At 50.4% G+C, this 27,030-nt stretch overlaps 1 protein-coding gene across 7 annotated transcripts in view; it reads right to left on the minus strand.

Annotated features, from left to right (window-relative positions):
* The window catches only part of TLK1 (tousled like kinase 1), an 877,117-nt gene that overhangs the window by 141,931 nt on the left and 708,156 nt on the right, over nucleotides 1-27,030 (minus strand). For all 7 annotated transcript variants that reach the window (XM_086956115.1, XM_086956118.1, XM_086956116.1 and 4 more), the window contains one exon: nucleotides 2,430-2,599. In XM_086956115.1, coding sequence (XP_086812241.1) covers nucleotides 2,430-2,599 — 170 coding nt within the window. The remainder of the gene's footprint in view (nucleotides 1-2,429; nucleotides 2,600-27,030) is intronic.

Consider the following 27,030-nt stretch of genomic DNA (forward strand, 5'->3'; position numbering starts at 1 on the left):
TCAGGGCATTCGTCCACTAAAAGATAGAATATTTCAGCATAGTGCTTGGGTAAAGATCTGACATTAAGCTGAAATACTTTCAGTTGATACTGTGACACGGGAAGGCTAAAGGCTCCTGTGGTAATAGGGACCGGGAGATTGAATAGGTTACAAGAGCAGGTGAATAGGTTACAAGAGCAGGTGTCTACATTAAGCCTCCAGGATGGAATGATGGCTTATGAGTCAGTCAAGCTAAAAGACATTAATAAGGGGGTCTACTGTCTGAGTAAGGTATTTTGCGCCAATTACCCTATGACGTTTCAGCGTTCAATGCAGGAATCTGTCCAAGCACACATTAAAGTTGTTCACCCCCTAAATAACAACAATATTACCTTTAGGGATGTTTATGTACCCACCAGGAGTGGACCATCCCCCACCAGCATCCAAACAAATGTCCATTACACAATTATATTTGGCCTAGAGGTGAACCACCTCTTTAAGGTGTACAGCCATATTATCTAAGTAAGTGAGCTGGTCCACATTAGACACATAAGCATTAATAAGCACGATCTCTCTTCCCTCCAACTGGCCACCAATAATTACAAATCTCCCTTTCGCTTTTATGCATGTGAAAGTGGGCTGAAAAGGTATCCTGAGGCCTAAGCCATATGAGCACCCCTTGTGCAAAGGTTGTGTAATAAAGTAGCCTTTGCTATCGTTCCCTTCTGCAGCTGTGAGGTGAACATTCCGGATGGAGGCTATATGCATGCCCGCCTTTCCCTGTAAGTTGTATTGTTTACTGGGAAAATTAAGGCCTAGAGAATGCGAATGTTATCAAGACCAGAGTTCTAACTACAGAAGCGAAAGGAGGAACAGAGGCCATTAGCAGCAAAGACACCCAAACTAGGACATTAAGCAGCTCCAGTTTATAAGCAACTCCAAGGAAACAAAAATACATCAATGCAGGTTGGGTATCCTGCTGAAGAACTCCAGGAACAAATATTAGAAGAAGACAAAGGAGGGGGAGCCATAAAAGAAATGACTTTGGTCTTAGATGGAGCATCGATACCACAGCAACCTGTTGGATCTAGGAGCTATCAGTCAATCCCTTAAAATCTTTCTGCCTTCCATCAAGGGCAGGTCTAAGCAGGGCCTAACAGACAGCAGCACTGCCATGCGGTACTACAAGAAGCAGAGTGGTATGGGGTCCTGCACCCTCTGTCTGGAGGCACTCAGGCCTCCACCGGGATTGCTTCTTCAGGACAAAGAAAAAAAGCAGCAAACTTTGCAGGTAAAGGGTGAGATTCTCAGGACTTAAACATGACTGGACCTCCCAGTAGCAAGACAAGTAATGGCTCAGTTTACAGGAAGGAAAGTGACCCCAGCTTTTAGAGTTAACATCATTTTCTTTCTATTACGTGTGAAGTGACTTTTTGCTTCAAAAGGAATACCTAGCCCGAGAACCACATATCTCAAACTGAGGTTTGACTTAAGCTCTATATGCCTAGTGTCAGGAACACAAAGAAACATTTAGACCTAACGGCACTTCTTTCATTGAACAGTAATTGTCTCGCCACACACATAGTACAAGACATTCTTTCTTCCAGTCCTTGAAGTCTGTAATTTAATTACTGAACATTGAGGGGTTTGTGATCTACACAAACAATATATGGAACGGAGATGAACTCAGTGTCTTCACAAATGTAAAGAAAGAAAAAATATTGAATGAGTACCAACAACAAGAAAACACTGAGGGAATACTAACATGAGAGGGGACAAAGTAATAAAGGAGCTAATAAGAGACTGAGGCTAAAATGTTACAATGAAGCCCAGCACTAGAATTGGTTGACAAATACAACCAATATGAAACTAAGAACGTGATTAAAAATTACAGAATCTCCAAAATACAGAAAATAAAAGGGGCAGTGAATGCGTGTACAAAAGTGTGTAACTTAAATTTTGTAAGAGGATATTGAATTTCAATTCTCAATGTTCCTATTAGGAAAACAGTGTAACTATATGAAATGTTTTGTGGTAAAAATAAGCAGCATGCATTCTACAAGGCTTTTATTCTTTTTATTTCCTGTTTAAACAACAGGTTTCTACCTAGAAACTCACTAAGGAAGGATGCTTTTTTCATCTCGGAAAATAGTAAGTTAAAGATATCTATGTACCACCATTGCAAGATTGCTTGTTATTGTTCTTTTTAAGTAAACTAATTCTTAGTGGGAACTTTAAGAATGGGATGTCTACTTTTAATTATACAATAATCCTTTTAAGGCACTCACTTCATGTTTTTGTACATTCTGGACAAACACATATATATGTATGAATTAAGACTACCTTACAATAACTGAGATTCCTGTCAAAAGCTCAGACATCAGCATGGAAACACCACAACTACAAAAAAAAGTTAAAACATTTCAAATAAAAAGTGAGAATTCACTCACCTGGCTTAAGGTCATAGTGTATAATAGGCGGCTTTATCTCATTGAGATACCGTAGTGCATTTACTATCTGCATCACTATAGATCTGGCTTCCTTCTCGGACATTAACTTATGTTGCTTCAAATAGAAGTCCAAATCATTGCCTTCACAGTATTCTAACACAGTACAAAACCTAGCAAATTTAAAAAGATGATGTTTTAATATGCAATATGTCAAAACTACATGCATGAAGAAAAAAACTACATTCATTTATGGATGTTTGTTTCATATTGCACAATATTGAATATGTTACACCAAAACAAAGCATACAAATCTACAACTATATCCGTAAAAATGAAATTGAGATAAACACCAATCAAAAAAATTAATTTGTCATTAGATCAATTCTAATGAAGTGCACGGTTTGGTTACTCGCAGGAACAGTATTTCAACATTCTATTGCACTTTTGACTATTGCGCACCGAATACTGAAAAATATCACTAATTCCTAAGGTAATTTGTGCATTCCCCTTCAGTAAAGAACAAGTTACTTACCTTTGGTAATGCTTTTTCTGGTAGATACAGTATCTGCCTGTGGATTCCTCACCTTGTGAATATCCCCCTTGCGTCAGCAACGTTCAGAAAATTCTTCGTACCACGCCGGCATGGACGACGTCATAGGAGCACAACGCCATCGCGCGCGACTCCGTCTGACGTCACCGACTCCTTATTAGGCCTACGTCGGCGTTATGACATCAGTTCCGCCCTTTTTCTGACCCTTCGAGGCACCCAGACGGACCAATGACAGCAGACATATACAAACATACAGTGTACAAAGTATATACGAATCAAAACAGCACACATAGTGCGCAGCAAAGGAATAAAAATCCCATTATATATACAAATATAAATATAAAACTACATAAACTCAGGTATAGCAGAGTGGACACCAGGGAGGCGGGTGGGTCAGTGAGGAATCCACAGGCAGATACTGTATCTACCAGAAAAAGTGTTACCGAAGGTAAGTAACTTGTTCTTCTGATAGATACATCTGCCTTGTGGATTCCTCACCTTGTGAATAGATTCCCACAGCAGTCTCCACTCCCGAAGGAGGGCGTCCACTCTGCTACACCAAGAAATCTAGGAGGACAGCACGTGCGATGTGGCCGTCCCTCCTCACCTCGGTATCCAAACAGTAATGTTTCGCGAAAGTGTGGAGGGAGGCCCAAGTCGCAGCTCTGCAAATGTCCTCAACTGGCACACCTCTTGACAATGCAGAAGTAGCAGACCTTGCTCTGGTAGAATGAGCTCTTATACCCTCAGGAGGGTCCTTACCCGCCAGGGAGTAGCAGATCTTGATGCACAAAATTATCCACCTGGAAAGTGTGCGCTTGTGCACGGCTCTACCCTTCTGGCAGCCAGCAAAACCAACAAACAGCTGGTCTTCCATCCGAAAGTCTTTAGTTCTGTCCAGATAAAAAGACACCGCCCTCTTCGGGTCCAGACGGTGCAATCTCTCTTCCTCCTTGGAAGGGTGAGGGGGAGGGGGAGGATAGAAGGTAAGAAGGGTAATGGACTGTCCTAGATGGAAGGGAGTTACCACCTTAGGCAGAAAAGCAGCCCTGGTCCTAAGAACCATTCGATCAGCATGAATGGTCAGGAAAGGGGGCTTAGAACTAAGAGCTTGAAGCTCACTCACCCTCCTTGCCGAGGTGATCGCAACTAAGAAGACCGTCTTTAAAGATAAAAGCTTCATGGGACACTTGTGTAAGGGTTCGAAGGGAGAACCCATCAAGAATGTTAAGACGAGATTTAAGTCCCATTGAGGCACCATAAAAGGAGAAGGAGGGAACCTCTTAGTGATGCCCTTCAGAAATATCAAAACCACTGGAGATTTAAATATAGACGGCTGATCCGGCAAACCGAGAAATGCCGATAACGCCGAAAGGTAACATTTGACTGTGGCAACAGCAAATCCTTGCTGCGCCAAAGAAAGAGCAAACTGCAAAATATCGGACAAATGAGCCCTTAAATGATCAATAGCCTTCTCCCTACACCAAAACACAAACTTAGACCACCTATACGAATATGGGGGTGTAGAACCTGCCCCTCCATCTGAGAGAGGAGATCTACCCTGTAAGGGAGACGGAGACGCAGGTGAAAGGAGAGGTGGAGTAGGTCCGTGTACCACACCGTTCTTGGCCAATCGGGGGCAACCAATATGACTTGGGCCCGGTCCTGGCGAATTTTCCTCAGAACCCGAGGAATCAAGGGTATGGGAGGAAACGCGTAAAGGAGTCGACTTCCCCAACTCAACAGAAACGCGTCCCCCAAAGCTCCTTGCATCGGATACTGGAGACTGCAGAATGACAGGCAGTGAGCATTCTCGCGAGTGGCGCACAGGTTCATCCGAGGAGTCCCCCACATCTAAAAAGATGTCGTGAACAACCTCCGGATGGAGCCTCCACTCGTGATCGGCAGAGAACTGCCGACTGAGAATGTCTGCACGTACGTTCAGAACTCCGGCCAGATGATTTGCCATCAGACAAATCTGATGGTCCTGAACCCAGGACCAGAGACGCAGAGCCTCTCTGCAGAGACACTGCGACCCTACTCCTCCCTGCTTGTTGACATACCACATCGCAGTCATGTTGTCCGTCAGGACTTGAACCGACTGACCGCGAAGGGAAGGGAGGAAGGCCTTGAGTGCCAGACGTATCGCCCACAACTCTAGAAGGTTGATGTGAAGCAACCTTTCCTCTGGAGACCACAGACCTTTGACTTCCAGATCCCCCAGATGAGCACCCCACCCTAGAGTGGATGCATCCGTTATCACTGTGGCCACCGATGAAGGCAGATGGAAAGGCTTTCCTTGAGACAGATTGCCTTCCACGCCCCACCAAGTTAGATCCGCTGCAGTTTCTCTGGAGATCCTCACTGACTCCCTGAGATCTCCGTTGTGCTGATAACACTGCCTGCGGAGGCACCACTGGAGTGCCCTCATGTGCCGGCGTGCACCGGATCCAGTGACTCCGGTTCGACTGGAGTGGTCGAGGCGTAGAGCCCAGCGACTCTTAATGGAGAAGGAGTATGGGAAGCCTCAAGTGGAGGAAGGCGAGCTTCAGGAGCATGAGAATTGTTTTGAAGATCTGCAAAGTGCAAGGAGCCTGGAACTTTCTCCAGAATGGGGGCTGCCTGTGGTTTCGGATGCACCCTCTAGGGATGTGATGCCATACCATGTAGTTATAAGGAAGGCTGCCGATTTGCTAAACTTGACATTGCCTACTGTGGAGTTCAAGTCAAACATCCTCACGGAAGTCTTGCATTCCCCATCTTCGGTTGTTGAACCGACTCTGCCATTCACTGAGGCTCTGACACAAGCGATTTTAGAGGTTTGGAAAAAGCCATTGTCTGCTCCTGCGGTGTCCAGATCAGTAGCAAGGCGTTATAGGGTGGCACCTGGTGATCCTGAGATCTTGACTTCTCATCCTTCACCAGAAAGTCTAGTGGTGCAGGCCGCTTGTTCGAACAGGATCGTTCAGGATCTTTGCCCCAGGTTCCTGGAGATAAGGACTCCAAAAAATTGGATCAGGCTGCTAAAAAGGTTTTCTCCTGGGCTAGCATGGCCTTGAAACCTACTAATGCTACTTGACTACTGGGAAGGTATGTTCATGCCTTAATGGATTCGGTGAAGCAATTGTCAGCAAAGTCGCAATCTGTATCTCAGAAGATCCCAGAAACAGTTAGCGTTGAGGACGCGGAAAAAAGGGAACTGATGTCATCACGCCGACGTTGGCCTAATAAGGAGTCTGTGACGTCAGACTGAGTCGCGCGCGATGCTGTGCTTCTATGACGTCGTCATGGATACCTCAAGAATTAACTATTCTTCCTTATCCGTGTGCCAGCACCAGTGTAGTCACAATCAGTGCAGGGTGATAAGGGTAAAACAGGCAGGCGTAAAGTCCCAGAAGCTTTGGGTACCCAAAGGGGTAATGGCAAATATTTCTCCCCATAATGCTCATGGGAAATGGCATTTGTATTTGAGCCTTCTACTCTCCATAGGCAGAATGTATTCATTGCAACAGAGCCATTGTTTTAATTCCCTATTTGGGATAAACAGTTGAAGATAATTTAGCTCCACCCAGGGCACCTCACAGCATTACCATGTAATGAACCCGTAGTACAGCCTGGAATTGCTTTTTCTGTTGCACAAGACACTTTCAGGTAAGCTTGATTTGGGAAGCTAAGCATCATATAGATACACATATGTAACGCAAACAAGTATCACCAAGAGATAGGTCTTTGCAGCTTCAGCTCCACTGTGCCTCATGATGAGCTGAGCTCGTCATGAGCATGGAAGGGGTTAAGGGAATCGGACATTGCCTGCATATGGATAGGGCAGTAGTAGCCCAGGTTATTTGGGACGTGCTGTAGAAGCCTAGGGAAGACTGATCCCCGAATGGTTACCCGAGTACCTCCATGAAAACCACTCTAAGGGTGTGGGATGAGGTCACAAAAGCTGTAGAGTGAAATAAATGTTTCCTCCCCATATACACCAAGTCATTTTAATCCGGAGTTCCCACCAGCAATCCACCCAGGTCCCTTTGACACTTGGCAGGCAGGAGGGGGGATGTCTGACACTGTTGGATCTCTTCCATAATTACAACATTTTAACTTTTGAAAGTTGTCAGCGGGACTTCCTCCACTGAACATTTTCACTATCTCCAGCTAAAGCACTGGGCATAACATCTTCAGATCAGAACAGCAGCTAACCGAGAATTGACACCCATAGAGGGGTTTTTCGGAGGGTGTGATCTTTAAGAGGAGTAATCTCCTTCCTCTATGCCCGGTTAACTTTCAACTCTGCATTTTTCACAACCACACCACATGGGGTTCTAGGAATGAGGCCTAGAGCGTCGAGACTGATGGGGAGAAGTTGAAGAACGCTTTGACTGCTTTTGTTTTGTATGCCTCTTACATGACTGACATGAATTCTTCGAGGGGCAGGACAAGGACTTAAGACTACCAGAGCGGTGTCTGGACCATCCTCTCAACCGCGACCGAGAAAGAGAACGAGACCTCTGGGGCGAACAACATTGTACCGAGCGCAGGGCCGCAAGCAGCTTTAGGGACAGCTCTCCCAAAGCTTTTGGGGCCATAGCCCAGCATTTGGAGCATGATTTTGAGTTGTGATAGCACTCAAAACGCCTAAGACAAATCGGGTGTGATCACAGGCATGGCATGGTGGCAGGCGTAGCACGGTTTGAATCTAGAGGTCTTCTTTCACATGTTGGAAAAACCTACCCACCAAACGTTTTTGGGAAAATACATTGAAAAAAGCCTGTCAACAAATGACAGAGGGTAGCATTCTTCCCGGATCTGTGCGGGAAAGAACCGATGTCAGCACGCCGAGGTGACGCAGACTTCACTTTCAGGGCGGACGACGTCGTGTAGAGCCAACCAACGCCACTACTGGCACGCAAGGGTATTGCTCGAGCAAAAACCTTCCAGATCACGTCTGGTGCCTGGGAAATTCTAAGGTAAGGAATCTGCAGCTAGATATCTCTATCAGATATATGGGATCAAAGGTAAATTTGAATACTTTTGGTAGCCTTTCCTGACTATCTGCAGCAGCACTTCTCACCTGAGACAACATGCTGCCCACCGGCTAGGAAGTGTAAAGCTGTCCCAGGAATAGTGAATAGGGAACAAAGATAATTGCGGAAGGGATGAGGTGTGACCTCCACTAGGGTGACTACTGAATGTACGAGTTACTTACCTTTGGTAGTGATGTATCTGGTAGAGACGATTGTAGCCGCAGATTCCTTCACGTAGAATTATCCCCAGGCGTGAGGCTGGATCCGGAAACCCTTTTGCCACAGCATCCCTGCGCGCCGGGGGCAGGGCGACATCACGGGACTCCGCCCAGGCGTCGTCCGCGACATCAGCGAGGTCACTTAAGCCCCACCCCGGCGCCTACGTCAGTTTTCTTCGGAGAACTTTTCCGCACCACAAAGCGGAGCCACCAAATAAACTGTGGGAGCATGGGAACAGTGTGCGAAAGAGTATAGAAAAAAGAAACCACATGGAAACAGTGCAACACCGCAGTGTCCAAGGGCAAAGAGAGGAAGAACAGAGCAGAGACCTGAGCAGCCACCCTGCCCATACATAGACAACAACACCCCCCCACTCCCCCCCTCTCCCAGGAGACAGGAAACCTGCGTAAAAGTCAAGACACATGTAGCAGGCCTACAACCACACCCTGAAACAAGGAAGGAGAGACAGTCCCAACAGGCAGGAACAACCAACCTCCAGTCACCCCAGCCTTGAGGGCATCCACCCCCCCAAAGAAACAAGGGTAAGGCACGACCAGAGGGTCCCAACTCAGAGGTGGTAGAGGGGCCCGGCCCCTAGCAGCAAGAGGAAGGGAGAGATGGGATGCAACCTCCCCGGTTAAAATGAAGCGTGGGGGGGCATTTCCCTTCCTTGAATTGGAGTCCAGGGAGCAGCCAGAGCAGTGGGGCATAGGAGCACCAGAACCCCACCTTTCCAGAACCAAAGAGGAGGGAAGAACAGCAACCAGACTGAGCCACAGTCAAGGGCAAAATAAGGTACACACAGAGGACATGGCCCCTCACCGGGAGGAGAGTACCTAGGACCAGCCCAGGGGTCCACGCAGAACGGGGAGGAAGGGCGGGCCGTGAAGGAATCTGCGGCTAGAATCGTCTCTACCAGATACATCATTACCGAAGATAAGTAACTCGTACATCTGAAAGAGAATACCACCAGCAGATACCTTCACGAAGAATAGAGACACAGAGAGAGACACACACACACACACACACACACACACACACACACACACACACACACACACACACACACACACACACACACACACACACACACACACACACACACACACACACACACACACACACACACACACACACACACGTCCAGCAGCCAACAACCCATCAAGGTGTATTCAATGGCCAGCAAATACAATCTTTAGCAAGGGCATCCAAAAGGCCCAAACCCAGTTCAACTCAGCAATCACTGAGGAGGGGGAGGAGAATAAGGCGGAGGAGGAGGACGGAGCCCCGCCAGGAACCTCTGGATGGCAGAATCAGCCATGGCATGGAACAACAGTCTGCCATGAAACGGAAGATTAATGAGAATATTCTCAGGGAACACGCCATCCCGAAGCCAAGCATGGCGATGGAGGGTAACTGAGGAAGCCATGGCCTGGCCCAGCACCTCCGAGATGAGCGGAGCGGAGAAGAAACTCTGCTCGCTCCTGGCCAGCCAAAGCATGATGCCATAAGTCCACCTGAAAAGTCTAATGGGAAGCCGCGGATCCCAGAGACTCAGCAGAGTCCCACAAACTAGAGGAGGCCCTCCTCAATACACATCAGATATTAAGGGCCCGCAGGGTAGCGCTGGTCAAGGCGAACATGTACGCCCCCAAGAGTCCAGCGGAGGGCCCTGCACGAGGCAAGTGATCCGTTGACGCCCCCTCACTGGGAAAAGGTGGATAGGAGGACGACACGCGGGCTGCATCACCCATGGAGAGCCCACGCCCCCTGAAGGCCGAACACCAGTCCCCGGAGACAAACTGCAACACTTACCCACCGGGCAGCGACGCTCTCTGCGACATAGGAGGACGACGACGACTACCAAGGTCGTATCTGATGCGCTCACACAACGTGCAAGTTTTGAAGCCCGAAGGCATTTGCAAACTGTTTTACCGAGAGAAAAGACAATGGTGAAGAAAAAAGGGCCCAAAACAGGCTCGCAGCAAGACCGGATCCGCGTTGCACGCGGAAAAGGAAAAAACTGGCATAGGCGCACCGGGGTGGGGCTTATGTGACCTCGCTGACGTAGCATACGTGGACGACACCTGGGCGGAGTCACGTGATGTCGCCCCGACCCCTTGCACGCAGGGATGCTGTGGCAAATAAGTTTCCGGATCCAGTCTCACGCCTGGGGATAATTGTACGTGATGAAATTTGCGGCTAGTAGTCTATCAGATGGTGACTACAGATTGCCCAGCTTCAAATAGGTTACCACCTCAGTGAAGTAAATGCTGATAATACCTTCGCACGCCCGCTGCTTTGAGCATGCAGGCTGGCATCTCCTCCAGAGGTAGAAAACCAGCTGAAGTACTGGTTTTCCAGGCGGAGTGGCTTATGCTGGGAAGCAAACTTGCACCATCTTGGGTTCGGGTAGAGAGGAGTATCCTGGGATTGTTTGGTGGCCAAACCCCCAGGAACTGACGCAAAATTGGAGGATTGACTTGTGAGAACTGTTGCCCCATTGGCTAGTGAGTCCCTCCCATAAAAGAGAAGATAAAAGCAAAGTGGCCCACCAGTTCACATTTCACTATTGCACTGGAAAGAAGGCAAAAGGACTGTCCTACTGCTTCCTAGACCCAGCAAAGATAGGCTGCACCACAGACTGGAATGCACCTGCTGCACCAGAGGGAAACACAAAGAGGACTGTGCCTACTGTGCTCAGCTGTGGAAAAGGGCAACAATGGTGCCAAGACAGATTAAGTGACTCCAAGAGCTAGTTGGCTAGCCCCCTGTTCAGGGCCAGGGACACAAAAGCTGAATGAAGGGCTGAACTCTCAAGAGCCCAGCTGCCCAAGAACGCCTGCCTGCCACTGGATGCTGATGTGCCTGCTGGGAAATGGAGTCCTGACTTGCCTGAGGAGTCACCTAGTCCTTGAGGGCCCGTGGCAGACATTGAAGTGGACTCTGGTTGCCCCCAATAAAGAGAAGACAAACTTTACTTTACCCTGTAAGCATTTGTTTATGGCATGTGTAAGAAAGTGCCCCTTTTTACAAGGTTACCTCCCACTTTTTTTTGCCTGATTTTGATGCACTTTGACTGAATGTGCACTAGGTTTCTGCTAACCGGGTTCCCAGTGCCTGTGTTCTTCCCCAAAACTGCACCTTTGTTTCTGCAACTGGCACACCGTGGGACCACATATAAGTCCCTTGTAAAAGGTACCAGCTCCATGATGGCTTCACTGAATTCCCAGATGTTTGGTACTAAATATCTGAGATTATTGAGCCCACACTGATGCCAGTGTTGGATTCATTAATAAATGCACTCAGAGAGCACCACAGAGGTGCCCCCTGAAAACCTACCAAACCACTAGGGTGTTGCTGACTGGTCTGCACCAGTCTGCCACTTCCAGACATGTTTCTGAACCATCCTGAGGTGGGAGCTTCGTACTGTCGTGGGTCAGAAACAACGCCTGCTCTGTGTGGAGGTGCTTCACACAGTCACCCAAGCAGGAACAGCATTCAAGGGCTGTGAGCCTCGAAGGCTTCCTTCCCTTTGTTGTTCTAGCCAGGGCCTCTTCAGCTAGTTGAGAAGCCAGCCCCCGCCCCACTTTTGGCAGCAAGGTCAGCGGGGAAATTAGTAAGCAGGTTGGCGGTGCCCCCTCTGAGCCAGGACCACCACTAAGGTACCCTGGGATGAAGTAACCCCCTCCTTTGAAAATTCTCATTATTGATTGTGATGATTTCAGTCAACAGGATTAGGGGTATGCCCCCTCCGCAATGGGAGTGAGCATACAAAGGGTGTAGTCACACTAAAGGTAAGTAGCCATTGGCTACTACCTGCCAGTATGTGTAACACCATTAAATTGAGCATTTAGGGACACTCCTGAACCTTGAGCCTCATATTCCTGACAACATAAGGAAGAAGGACCGAAGAGATGTGCAGTGGTTAAGACTCCAGACAACTGACTTGGCCCCACCCTTACCGGCCTATCTGCAGTCCTTGAAGAAACCTGCTCCAAAAACCAACTTGTCCTGCAGGCCAAGTGACCTCCACAACCCTGGGAGGCATACCTGGCTTCCCTTAAGACCAAGAACGCCCAAGCACAGCAGCACTATCCACAAAGAAACCAACAAGAAGAGCTCCAGTAGTGGCCTGTTGAACCTCACAACCAGACCTCCAAAACCCACCACTGCACCAGACCCCTCCGGCCCGAGTCCAAGTGGCCCACTGGTTCCATGAAGATTTACTAGCAGTCCTGAACTCGAGTTTATCCCAGAGTAACATCTCCTGGACTCCACGACGACGCTTGCAGCCTCAACATGAAGGGTCCCCCAACTGCGACTGGCTCTGGTAAGACTTCTCAGATGTTCAAAGACACCCCTGCACCTGGTGCCCACCTGGCCTTGGGGATCTCAGCTGACTGTGTCCCAGAGTTCGTCAGTACCTCAACTTACTTCCAGAGCAACCAGTTCCCTTGGTCCAGCCTCCTGGTCCGAGCCTGCAGTATTTGTTCGAAATCTTCAGTCTCCATTGCTTTGCATTGGGAACCAGACGCTGTGTTGGCACTCTGCACCCACCTGCCTCAGTGCCGCTGAGGGTGTGCGTTTGGTGCTACCTCGTGATTCTCCCAGTTCTGGTACTAAGCCAACTCCCTCCAACTCTAAGTTTACCTACCTGCAAACGGCACCTGTTTTCGTTCCTCTAATCTCCATTCACTAACATTGCCGCTGGTGGTGAAGTCTCTACATTTACTTGACCTTTGCCCTGTGTTGGTCTTAAAGAACTAGTTAATTACCATTGGTAAAGATGTATCTGGTAGAGAGAGTCTAGCCGCAGATTCCATAACTCCGAATACCCCAGGCGTCAGACTGGATCCAGAAACCTTTTCTGCAGCAGCACCTCTGCGCATCGGGGCGGCGCCTCCCGGCTCCGCCCTGACGTCGTCCACGGACATGACGGCAGTCAAGCCATATATGCTCCTCCCGGCATGCTGATGTCAGTTTGTCAGAGAATCGTTTCCGGTAAGAACGCGGAGCCATCACCAAAAATATTGACAATATACAAAAATGATGAAAAAATAGAAGTAGTTGACAGAAGAGACCAAGCAGCGCTCTGAAGAACCACCACGCAAGACTGTAGGCTCAATCAATGTGAACGGTAGACAAGGATGTGGAAAAACAGCCTGGCAGAGAAAAAAAGTCCACATCTGAAACAAAAGACTAAGAAAATCACCAGACGCAGAATGCCGACCGCAGCAAAGTTTTGAAAGATGGCAGCTGGTAGGACAGAGACATTGTACACCGGTCCAATGTGCACAAGAGTGAAAAGGAGCCCTGTTGAAACCAGCACTAGCAAGACACGAGTGACAGCAGTGGCAGAATGCCAGTCTATGTCCACAAGATGATAGAAGCAGTAAATCAGAAGACAAGGAAAAGGCGATGCCGTCATAATATGTGAAGGGTAGAAGACAAGTAGTTGTGTGTTAACAACCAAGCTGGAAGGGACCTAAGCATGCCACTAGGACACTGGAGCCACACGAAGGAAGCAAAGACTTCCTGTAGGGTCGCGTAGTAGCCTGAGGTAAAAAATAGTGAGAGGGCAACTGCACGAAAAGGACACCAGCCAGCCGGGCACTCCGAGAGCCGGTGGAACAAGTAGACCGGGGCAGGGACCACGGACACTGTCTGAATAAAGAAGCCTGCACAAAGCTGCTGGGTAGCACACAGAGCAGATCCATCGCAGGAAGAAAAACATTGACACAATGAAAACGTGACCCAACAAGAGTCTAGAGTATGCAGAACATGTAGATATTGGGTAGGACACTGTCCAGAGCAGTAAGAAAACCAACCTCCCTGCCTAAGCGGAACAACAGCCCCCTACAAGACAGAGTAGGAGAAGAACTAGACACCGTTGTGGCAAAAGTGAGGACAAATGGAACGGTCCAAGACCCCAATGAGTGATTTTGAAGGAAAACAGGCCCTTCGAGGGTACACAGTATGAAGCCAATCTAAGTATGGCAACCCTTATACTGAAAGAGCAGGGAATATGGACACAGCTGTAGCACAAGCGGCCAGAAAAAGTCTATGACCTCTGATAACAGAGAACACCTGCTCAACCACTCGCTTGGAGGACAACCAGAAAGGGTTGTATGTCCAAGGTGCAACAATAAGAACAATAAATGCGCTGCATAGCAGCAAATAGGATACCTTGTAGCGAAAGAATTGCTACAACCAGGTGATTCACCAGGTGTGCAGGATAGACACCACACAGCATGGAACCTATGCCAAGTTCCGATGCAATACAGACTGAGAAGCCCAACGTGCATTAAAACAAGTCACACTAGGAACTCTGTAGGAACAGACAAGTGACTCCCAGCAGAACGTGTGCTCGGAGACTCCATAGGAGCATACCAAGGCAATGGCAGAACCGAATGCCATGAATTCCACACATAGGTTAAGGCAAATCCCCAGAAGAGGTGTTCTCTTGGGCTAAGCACAGTCCGAGGACAGAAAAGAAGAAAAGCAGCCAAACGGCTGTACCAAACAAACAGATAAAGGGTTAACCAGCCATGAACAGTAATCAGCAACTAAAACAAACCTGTGCATTAGGTTGGGCACCGGAAAATAATGCAGAGATAAGCAACAAGATTATCTCAGCCCTGATAAGAGATGGGATAGCGCAGAATCCGCGTGGCGGTCAAACAGATATACCCCATTAAATGAAAGATCCGTGAGGGCATCCGGAACATGATCCAGGAAGTGACTCTCGTGCAGCCAAGCATGGCGGCGTAAAGCCACAGAGCGAGCCAAGACCCGTCCCACAGAGTCAGTGACATCCAGAGAGGACCTAATGGAAAATTGTGCCACGCTTCGGCCATGCAGACGAAGGCGGAGCACCTCCGTCCGTGGCCCTTCTGGAATAGAAGGGAGAAGGTGGGCAACTGAGTCCCAAAGAGCAGAGGATGCGCAGGCGAACACACAGGCTGCATTTAAAGACGGGGCGCATGCGCTAGCAGAGGCAAAAAGCCGACGGCCACCTGCGCTAGCAGAGGCGAATAGCCGGCCGCCACATTCATCCAGCCACCGAGATTCCCTGGTGGGAGGTAACAATGGTAAAGATGGCGAAGACTCCAAATTAAAAGCTGCCTGAACAACCATGCCTTGAGCAGTTGGGTGAAGAGACAAACAGAGAGGATCACCCGGATCAGGGCGGTGCCTACGAGCAATAGCGCGCTCAACGGGCTCACCAGAAGCTGGCCTTGACCAAGTGCCACGTAGGATGTCAAGTAGCAAACCCCCAAAAGGCAGCAAAGGTTCAACTTCAATAGGCTCCAAATGGAGCAGATCAATTAAAGGATCAGAAAGCAACTGCACCATATGAGGCTGAAAGCCAAGCACATTAGCCGCCCCATAAATAGCGCGTGCAAAGGTAGCACTAGATTCATCCGCTATCCGTTTAGGTGACAATAAATTGTCAGTAGGGGGTGATTGAAGGCTAATCCTACCACTGGACATGAGGAGTGGAGAAGCAGGAGACTGACCTGAAGGCCAGGCGACACAGGGTACTTGCACCCTGGCCCCATCATCAGGGGAGAAGGCTCGAAATGAGGAGTAAATTACAGCAGCGGCGCCGATGGACGTCGAGGTGACCCATTGCCGCCCGAGGAGTCCGGGGGAGCCACCACCAAGGGAGGCGGACTAGATGCCGGTCCTGACGTCGATCGACACCATATCGGAGTCGCCTGGACGTCGACGACCTCCACAGAAGATTCGACCTGGATGTCGATCCCACAGCAAAGGGTGCCGGAGACGGCGTTGAGCCTGGGATAGTACCCGGCGCAAACCAGGGTGTCGCCGGCGCCGCCACAAACGTCAGCGCAGGAAGCTGCACAGGGCTATGCAATGACTGACTGGGTTGGCTGGGCTCTGGCTTGGTGGCGACGTGTCTGCTCTGGAATCTGAGTCGACACACACAGCCGGTGCCGGCGAAACATTCGCAGTCGAGGAACCGGCATGAGTGCTTGCAACCTCTGTGGAGCCCGAAGGCGCACCAGAGAGAGGGGGTGTAGGAGAGTAGGGTCTGCTTCCGATGGTTACCCCCACTTTTTGCTGTGTTTCACTGGTTTTTCGACTTTAGTCTGGCTGTGGCCCTGCTAATCAGGACCACAGCCTAGCTGTTCTCGCTCTAAATTGATTCCATGTACATTAGGTACATGCCAGATTGGTAACTGAGTTACCTTGTGAGCCCCTAGTATATGGTACCTTAGGAGCCAAGGGAATAGGTACCCCAGAGACCTACCAGGGGCTGAAGCATGTATTATGCCACACCTGGGAAGCCTTACAAAATGGCACCACAGGCCTGCCCTTGCAGCCTGGGTAAGGGGGTGTAAGCACCCCTTACTGGGATATAGTATACCTATATCCACCATCTAAAACAGACACATATTAACCTACAAGTCTCTCCTGTGGCAGGCCTTGACAATCCTGAAGGCAGTGTGCTTGGTTTTGTGTGAGAGTGTGCCCTAGCATGAGCTGAGCCCCTCAGTAGCTTTCGGAATCCCTTCCTTACAGCTGTTCTGCGATATGGCCATACCATATACTCTTAAGTGCATTATAATCCTTGCGGTTGATGCTAACTTTGATTTGGCTTTATCAAGACATGTCGTGTTTGGTGTCAAACACTTTGGAATACTACCCCCCCCCCGCCAGTTATGGCGGCGGGGTAGCATTCCACCCTTCTAGAGGGAGAAGACATGTACACACTGGTATACCCGGTGAAAGTTTTACAGAGCCTGAGCATCACAAAATGGATGCTGCTGCCACAGACACGAGTCTGACCTCCTGCTACTGGAAGAAACTCCAGCAGCGGAGGCCTGGACGAACAAGTTACGTACCTTCGGTAACGCTTTTTTCTGGTGGATACAGTATCTGCCTGTGGATTCCTCACCTTGTGAATATCCCCTGCGCCAGCAACATTCGGAAAATTCTTTTGTAGCTCCTCACGCCGACATGGACGACGTCACAGAAGCACGGCATCGCGCACGGCTCCGCTGACGTCACTGAATCCATAATAGGACTCAGTCAGCGTGATGACATCAGTTCCGCCCTTTTTTCCATGCCCCCGAGGCACACAGACGGACCGATAACAGTAGTTATACATTCAGTGTACACAGTACAAAATATCCAAGGTAACACACACAGTGTGAAGACAATTTAAGAAAGCAAATGGAACAACACACTTCCTTTGACAGTAACAGAAAAATTTTACCCCATTATCACTATTGTAGGTATACAAGGGTGGACAACGGGAAGGCGGGTGGGCATGTGAGGAATCCACAGGCAGATACTGTATACACCAGAAAAAGCGTTACCGAAAGTAAGTTACTTGTTCTTCTGATGGATACATCTGCCAGTGGATTCCTCACCTTGTGACTAGAGTCCCACAGCAGTCCCCATTCCCGGAGGAGTGTGTCTACCCTTTTATACAAAGAAGTCCTGAAGGACGGAACGAGCAAAATGTCCGTCCCTCCTCATCTCTGCATCTAAACAATAATGCTTTGCGATTGTGTGAAGGGAGGCCCAAGTTGCAGCCCTGCAAATGTCCTCCACAGGAACACCCCTAGACAAGGCAGATGTAGATGACTTTGCTCTAGTAGAATGATCTCTCAAACCTTCTGGAGGTTCCTTACCGGCCAAGGAGTAGCATATCTTGATACACAAGACAATCCATCTTGACAGCGTGCGCTTGTGCACCGCTCTGCCTTTCCTGCAGCCAACGAAACTATCCTGAACTCCCTGGTTCTGTCCAGGTAGAAGCTCACTGCCCTCTTAGGGTCCAGGCGGTGAAGTCTCTCCTCCTCCTTGGAAGGGTGAGGGGGAGGATAGAAGATAGGGAGGGTAATGGACTGCTCCAGATGGAAGGGAGTTACCACCTTGGGCAGAAAAGCAGTCCTGGGTACCATTCTTTCAGCATGAATAGTCAAGAACAGGGTTAAGACATTGTAAGAATCTTAATACTACAGGAGACTTAAATAAAGAGAGTTGGCCGGCAGGCAAAGAAATGCCGATAATGCCGAAAGATAACCTTTCACTGTCGCTACAGCAAAACCTTGCTGAGAAAAAGAGTGCAAACAGAAGAATGTCAGACAATCGAGCCTTCAAGGGGTCAATGGACTTCTCTCCACACCATGAAACAAACTTGGACCGCCTATAAGAATAGATAGACTTGGTGGAGCCCTGCCTAGCTGATAAAATAACATCCACCACATCAGGTGGGAGAGAAAAAGAATTCAGGTTGCCCAGTTCAATCTCCAGGCATGAAGGTGTAAACTCTGGAGGTGGGGGTGTAGAACCTGCCCCTGCGACTGTGAGAGGAGGTCTGCCCTGAGAGGGAGACAGAGCGGTGGGCACGAGGAGAGGTGAAGAAGATCTGTGTACCACACCCTTCTTGACCAATTCGGGGCGATCAATGTGACTTCGGCCCGGTCTTGGCGAACCTTCCTCAGAACCAGAGGTATCAAGGGTATGGGAGGAAACGCGTAAAGGAGTTGTGAGCCCCAACTCAACTGAAACGTGTCCCCCAAAGCTCCCTGCATCGGATACTGGAGACTGCAGAATGACGGGCAGTGAGCGTTCTCGTGAGTGGCGAACAGGTCCACCTGAGGGGTTCCCCACGTCCGAAAGACGTGATTACGGACGTGGGATTACGAAATCCTGGACCTTTGACATTCCACATCGATTGGAAGACGGAAGAAATCTCCCTTGGGGTCAAGGAGTGACCCCCCTGTTCAAACAGGCACCTAAGAGCATCTTGACGGTCTGCATTTTCGAGGCTCCTGCCGGATCCCGTAGAATCTGCGACACAGGACACGGACTTCCAGAATTCTCTGAGGCCGACACGAGATCCCAGTGAAGTTGAGACCCGCAGCGGATACGAGAGACGTGGGACCGAAACTCCTGGACATCCTGCAATTTTGCAACTGCACCTACTTCCCGAAGTTTCCCGAAGTGGTGCATTGGGCTATTTGTTGCCCTTGCCCAGAGCACATTCTGCACCGAAGCTGATAGGCCAACACTCCACGAGTGTTCTGTGGGCCCGTTTTCTTCACCGCAGCTCGAGGCTCCTTCGCGATCCCTAGTCTGTTGGCTAGTGGGTCCCCACGAAGGACAATACTTTGTTTCTTGAGCTTTTCTGGTTGCTCCAGACGTGCTCTGACTCTCCTCCAAAGGGTGAGTCCCTCAGACCTTGCTGGTCTGCACCGAAGCCAATCTTGTCATCTTGCGTGGGTTGCTGTTGCCAAAGCTTGTTGGGTCCAATCCGGATACCAACGCTGCAGCATTCGACATCCTTCGTGGGACGAATCCAGATCCTGGTCGTCGTCAACGCGTACTGGTCCTCGTGGCTGAAGAGTCTAGCTTCACCTACTTCACCTTAAAGCACACAACATCGGCTGGTATCTTCCGGTCGTCATCCTTGTCCCTGGCTAGTGACCCAGATGCTTCCCTGGGTGAGGTACTCCGGTTCTCCAGTGGGTCTTGACTCTCGAAGTGTCTAAGTCTAGAGGGGTTCCATCGTAGTTCACTCTGAAGTGTCCTTAATATTTAAAAATGTAACTTGCTTTTCCTCCATAGAAGTCTATGGTGATTTGCTGCTGTGTTTAGACACTGCACGCGCCCCTGTGGGTCTCCTGCGTCCCTACCATGGGTGGTCCTGGTTGCCCCAGCGGTTCTACAGGCCCTAGACCTCACTTATCTCTCACGTGGTTCTTATACCACTATTTTAGTATATGGTTTTTGAGGACCCTAGGGCGAAACGTGTACTGTGCTATTTAAAGTTCTTGTGTTGTACTTTGGCCTCTAGCCTCATAAAGAGACTAGAGGGGTTGAGTTTAGAATAAATACATATATTTTATATTTATACCTTGTGTGGTGTACTTTCATTTGATCATTCAAGAGAATATAGACTGGTAAAACAAGCTGCTTTACATTCTTTCAAGACTTAGCCTGAAGGCTGCTCCCCATAGCTACCACTAGGATAGCTTTCTATAAAGGTTGTCTTAAACCTACCATCAATAAGGGTCGTTTGGACTGGTGCAAGGCGCCCACGAGAATAGTGGACATCATATGCCAGGCCAACTTCTTACATGGGCAACTCGAAACAAGCCTGTAGCGCGCCTTATAATAGGCCTCCATTTGGGCATGCATTGCCCCAACACCCGGAAAGGGTGGATACGGAGGATGAGGCTGCCGTGCGTCTTTACCCAGCTCAGTGCGAGAGGAATGGGCGGCAGCGGCAAGGGCAGCGGAAGAAGAACTCCGTAAGAGACGCATGAGCGTACGCTTACCTGTAGTCGCACGTCGGTCTCGGGAAGGACCATGGGACTAGCCCGATTTCGAGAAGAGGAGCGGCGACGGTAGGGAGCCAGACCAGACACCTGTGCAGCCTCAACTTCATGAGACGCTCCCTCATGAACTTAGGCTTCATCTGCTGACAGGCATCACAATCCTTAGAGTAGTGGTGCACGCCTAGGCACCACATACAAATGATGTGCGGGTCAGTCCCAGACATCTGACGTGCACATGCTTCACAGGCCTTGAAGGTGTTCCACTCGACACCGAAGCCTTGAAAAGGCTAAAAAAACAGGCCAAGGAACTGCTGGTTTTCCAGGATCCGCGCTCGGACGCGGAAAAGAAGAAAGAGGACATCAGCGCACCGGGAGGGGCATATAAGGCTCCACTGACGTCATGTCCGTGGTTGATGTCAGGGAGGAACCGGGCAGCGCCGCCCACCGACGCGCAGAGGTGCTGCTGTGGAAAAGTTTTCCCGATCCAGTCTGATGCCTGGGGGTATTCTAAGTTTAGGAATCTGTGGCTAGACGTCTATCAGATACCTGAAGACTGATTTGTCAGTTGTGTACTTACCTGTGAAATTGCATGATTGTTTTCCTTCAATGGGTAACACTGAACTATTCGAAAAATGCAAAAGTGTCCACTTTTTAGGTCTCTGCCTGCGAAAGACTGTGCACATGCGCAGTCGAGCTGGCGAGACTTAATGAGATAGAGGAACTTTCACTAGATAGGTTAAGCCACGCCCCTCTTCTCTATTGGCTGGTGTCTTAAACTGTGGCCAGCCACTGGAGAAGAGGTTTATTTATTTATTTATTTTGGAATTTTATAGAGCGCTTAGTTACGCTCACCGGCGTGTCCCTGCGCTAAAATTGCATTCATAAGGGAGGAAAAATGGGGGGGAAGAGAAGCTAGGGCAGTGCTAGGCGGAACAGATGTGTTTTGAGGGCTCTGCGGAATTTGGGCTCAGAGGGTTCCAGGCGTAGTACAATCAGCAGTAAGTTCCAATTCTTGGCGGCAAGAAAACGGAACGATCTTCCACCCATGCGGGCTCTGCGGATTTTGGGGACAGTGACCAAGCCAGTGTCGGAGGATCTAAGCACCCGCTCTGGTCTGTAGGGGGTAATAAGGCCGTTCAAAGGGGCGGGTGCTTTGCCTCCTAAAATACGCTGGCATACGCAAAGAGCTTTGTATGTGATCCTTTCACAGACCGGTAGCCAGTGGAGAGATTTTAAGGCCGCTTTGGAGGAGGTACGTCTCTGGAGCCTTAGCACCAACCTGGCCGCTGCATTCTGCAGCACTTGGAGACGGTTAATACTGCTGACCGTACTGCCCAGGTACAGGAGATTAGCATAATCCAGTCTTGATGTTACCAAGGCATGCACGAGGGTCTGTCTGTCTCCAACAGGGAGCATATCAAGGACCTTACGCAGGGTTTTGAGTACTCCAAAACACATTCCCACTACCCGATTAATCTGGGGCGTAAACGATAGTTCGGAGTCAAACAAAACCCCCAGATTTTTGGCCTGTTGAGCTGGCGTAGGTGTAGGGCCCAAGCAGTCTGGCCACCATGCTGAGGACCACACAGATGGACTCCTCCCCACCACGAGCACCTCAGTCTTCAGGCAGTTGTTAGACATCCAGGAGGCAAGCTCCTGCATGCAAGCACTGAAGTTGGCGGCTGCAGTGCCGGGCGCCCGTGATAGGGAGATGGCCAGCAGTGTATCGTCAGCATAAGATACAAGTTGGATATCGTATCTCTCCACAATAGTGGCTACAGGGGACGCATACAGGTTAAACAGGGTGGGGCTAAGGGCAGAGCCCTGGGGAACCCCTTGGTCGAGATGGAATAACTTAGAGTAGCATTCACCCTGTCTGACCTGGAAGCCTCTTTCCATCATAAAGGATTGTAGCCATCTAAGTGTTCTAGTGACGTTCTTCTTTCTCTGTAAGCCCCGTCCTTTTCAGACTGGCTTACTTGACTTAGTACTGGAATAAAAGGTTTCTTATCTTCTTTATGGGTCCAGATGGCCTCAAAGACGATATGGAACCTTTTATGCCAGCAGAAAGTCGGGCGCTTAATTTTACATTTCTGCCTTTTGGCCCTTACGCACCTCCCCATCTCCCCCCTGCTGCCGGGCGCGCCTCCCCCCTTCTGCCACGCACTTGTTCCAATCAGCAAGGGTGTTTTAATTTTCTTAAATCACAAAGTATGCACTCAAACGCAACAATGTAACAGGGTTGTATCCATACAAAAGCAGCCCTTTCCTTGATGGTAGGTACAAGCTATATTTGGAGCGACAGCCTAGTTTCTCTGCAGAGTCTGCGCGCCGGAATGTTCTGGGGCACAGCAGGTCAGAACGGGTGATTGTGCTCAGCTTTTCATCGGAAGCATGAATGGATGCGCGAAAGGGAAATAAAAAAGGCGCTCGGGCAGCCAGTGCAAAACATCCTGCACGTATTATTTCGTCAGGATCTTAAAGGCAGAACAATGTAAACAAGACAAGAGGGTCGCAGGACGCAAGGAAACAAGCTGTCCGCAGAGCTCCTCTGGAAAGTTCATATGTTACCGTAATTCCATAAACTTGTATCCAAGGGTTTGTACTTTATCCATTTGAGTTTGCCAATATATCTTTGTGTGGTAAATAAAGGAGTCGGGAAACGGTAGGTAAGTTTAAAGGTTTATTTCAAATGTGCTCGTCTTCCCGTGGCTCAGCTTGCCAGCGCGGGCCCACATTAAAAAATAACAAAATCCATTTCAAAACCCTACAAAGGTGCGAGCAGAACAGCGGCAGCTCGAGCTTGGAACATATCTCACAAGCTGCACCAACACAACGTAAGCATAGCAGTACACAGGGCTTTAAGTGTATTTGCTATATCCATTGGCATAATAAGCAGATTAGACAATCAGAGTAAGTAAGTGGTTTGGAATAGGACAGATTGAGGGGGTGCATGGGGGTGGCATACAAGTAAATTACTTAAAAAATGATGGTTTACTTTTACGTTAAGCACTCCCCCTTCTCTGCTCTAGTTGGAATCTCAACTGACCTCAGATACACAGATTGTATATTAGATAGAAGAATACACATCTAACTACCTCTGTGCATATATTCCAATAGAAATTTATGAACTATACCCGCAGATCTCGGAGGTGATTTGCGAACTGTTAGACGGACCGGGAGGGTCGGCCGAGGATAAGGGGAGAGGTCTCCGGGGAGAGCCGCCTCCAGCGAATCGTACAGACAAGTAACTTCCCCCCCACAGACGTACACCACACAAGGTTAAGGTTCAACGATACTTTATAGGCAATTCTTCAAGTACGGTCAGATAATACAAGGAGGTCTGGACTCCGGGGTCCCCTCGATTCTGGTCTCTGGATTGGGAAAAGGGTAGCGGGACAGTCTTGTTACCAATAGGTGGAATAGCTCTCAATCCTCGAGCTCGGCGTTCTAGATGGACGGGCCGCGGCAGAGCCAGCAGGTCCCGAGATGGAAGAAGGAAGCGACGGTCCGCGGCGGAGCCTGCAGGTCCCGATGAAGATGGTAGTTACAAACGGTCCACGGCCACGCCAGCAGGTCCCGACGACGATGAAGGTTACGAAGGTTGCGGCAGCGCCAGCAGGTAGGACGATAGTTCGCAAGGCAGAGCTACGGCAGCGCCAGTAGCCCGTCAAGGATGAGTTCTTCTCTGCGTCTCTCGACTCCAAGATACAACTGCCTTCCTGCTCTGGAGCTGCCCCAGTTATAGGGCTGCGGCCCCTTGATGTCCGGACCCTCGCACTTGGAGGTCGGGAGGTCCGGGATGGGAGAGTCCAGACACCCAGCAGGGGGGTGGAGCCAGCGCCCGGGGAGGTCGGGGGCGAGCGGTACCTGGCGGGGGAGAGCCATCGACACCTCTTTCTCCCATTGACCTGCCAAGTAGTCCGCTCACCTCCTGGGTGGATGGTGGTGCCGGGATGTCTGAGGCCTGGCCAGGCCCAGGGTTAGGGTCGATCGGAGGCCACGCGGCCTCGTGGCGTAGTGTCCAAGATGGCGCCCAGGTTGGGCGCGCGGGCCAGTAGTGGATCAGGCCCACGAGGTGGATATGTTCAGAGGCAGGGGTCCCGGAGGGGACGGAAAACGTGAAGTGGTGGTGTGTGACACTTGAGGGACCGGGCCCGGGCCTGGTCGGGCAGAGGGGGAGCGGGCCCTTCTTGTGGCCTGTCCAACATGCGTCCCCCCCAGCTGAAGGCGGGGAGAGTCACCCATCCTCTTGGGGACTCTCCTCGTCGAGGCGGAAAAAGCGAGACAGGCCATCCGCGTTGGCGTGGTCTGGTCCAGGCCGATGTTCCACAGTGAAGTCCATCCCTTGTAGGGAGATGGACCAACGTAGTAGTTTTGGGTTCTCCCCCCGCATCTGCATCAGCCACTGCAGGGGTCGATGATCGGTCTGTACCCGGAAGTGTGTGCCAAAGAGGTAGGGCCGGAGTTTTTTTAGGGCCCATACCACGGCGAAGGCCTCCCTCTCGATGGTGCTCCAGCGTTGTTCTCGAGGTAGGAGCCGTCTGCTGATGAAGGCCACTGGCTGATCAAGGCCTTCGGGGTTCAATTGGGACAAGACCGCTCCAATGCCGTGGTCGGAGGCATCCGTCTGGATGACGAATTCCCGGCTGTAGTCGGGGGCCTGGAGCACAGGAGCGGAGCACATGGCGGCCTTCAGTTGTTCGAAGGCTGTTTGACACTCTGGGGTCCAGTTGACCTTCTTTGGTTGATTTTTGGACGTGAGTTCTGTGAGGGGCCCCACTATGGTACCATAGTCCTTCACGAACCGTCGGTAATAGCCCGTGAGTCCCAGAAAGGCGCGTACCTCGGTCTGGGTGATGGGGGGCTGCCAGGACTGGATGGCGGCGATCTTGAGCTGCAGAGGGGCCACCAGGCCGCTTCCCACCTGGTGTCCGAGGTAGGTTACGGACCCCTGCCCAATCTGGCATTTGCTGGCCTTGATCGCGAGGCCAGCTCGCTGAAGGGCTTGTAGCACCGCTCGGAGGTGATGGAGGTGGTCGGACCAGTGGTGGCTGTATACAGCGATGTCGTCTAGGTAGGCGGCGCTGAATCCTTCGAGCCCGGCCAAGACCTGATTAACGAGTCGCTGAAACGTTGCTGGGGCATTCTTCATGCCGAAGGGCATGACCTTGAAATGATAGTGGCCGTCAGGAGTGGAAAATGCAGACCGTTCTTGGGCCCGGGATGTGAGGCCGATCTGCCAGTAGCCCGCCGTCAGGTCGAAAATGCTGAGGTAGCGGGCAGCTCCCATGCGGTCGATTAGCTCGTCTGCCCGGGGGATGGGGTGCGCGTCTGTCCTGGTGACCGCATTCAAGCCCCGGTAGTCGACGCAGAACCGGAGTTCCGGTGTGGTGCCGGGAGTGGCTGCTTTGGGGACCAGGACTACTGGGCTGGCCCAGGGGCTGTCTGAGTGTTCAATGACCCCGAGCGTGAGCATTTTGGTTACTTCTTCCTGGATGCAGGCCCGTACCCGATCTGGTACGCGGTAGGGCCGGTGGCGGATAGGGGGGCTGTCCCCCGTGTCCACGTCGTGCACACACCAGGAGGTGACACCTGGGGTGAGTGAAAACAGGCTGGCGAACTGCAACAGAAGGTCACGACATTCTTGGCGTTGTTCCAGGGTGAGGGCCTCCGAGAGTCGGACCCCGTCCACGGAGCCGTCCTTCTCCCGAGTCCGTAGGAGGTCAGGGAGGGGTTCGGAGTCCTCCTCGGCTCCATTGTCTGTTGCCATCAGGAGGCTGAGTTCTGAACGCACAAAGTGGGGTTTCAGTCTATTAGCGTGGAGGACCCGGAGGGGGTTCCGTGAGGACTCCATGTCGATGAGATAGGTAACAGGGCTCTTGCGCTCGACTACCTTGAAGGGCCCCGTCCACTTGTCTTGCAGGGCGCAGGGTTCGGTGGGAGACATCACCCATACTTGTTGGCCGGGTTCAAATTCGATGGAGGAGGCATTTTGGTCATACCACTTTTTCATGTCCTCCTGACTGGCCTCCAAGTTTGCTTTTGCCAGCTCTCTGAACCGTCGGGTCTGGTTGCGGAGGGTTAGGAGGTATTTGAAGACATCTGGAGGGTTCTTTAGAGGGGGCATTTCCCAGCCTTCTTTGACTAGACTGAGCGGCCCCCGTACGGGGTGTCCATACAATAGTTCAAACGGGCTGAAGCCGAGGGACTTCTGGGGGACCTCTCGATACGCGAAGAGGAGGCACGGCAGCAGCACATCCCACTGGCGACGGAGGGGCTCTTCCAACCCCCCAATCATCCCTTTGAGCGTGCGGTTGAACCGCTCAACGAGTCCGTTTCCTTGAGGGTGATAGGGGGTTGTGAATCGGTAGGTGACCCCACACTGTTGCCAGAGGGACTTCATATATTTGGAAATAAAGTTCGTGCCTCTGTCGCTGACGACTTCTCGGGGGAAGCCCACCCGGGAGAAGATCCCCATC

This window comes from Lissotriton vulgaris, chromosome 2_1 (genome assembly GCF_964263255.1).
Source record: "Lissotriton vulgaris chromosome 2_1, aLisVul1.2, whole genome shotgun sequence".
NCBI classification, from domain to species: Eukaryota; Metazoa; Chordata; class Amphibia; order Caudata; family Salamandridae; genus Lissotriton; species Lissotriton vulgaris.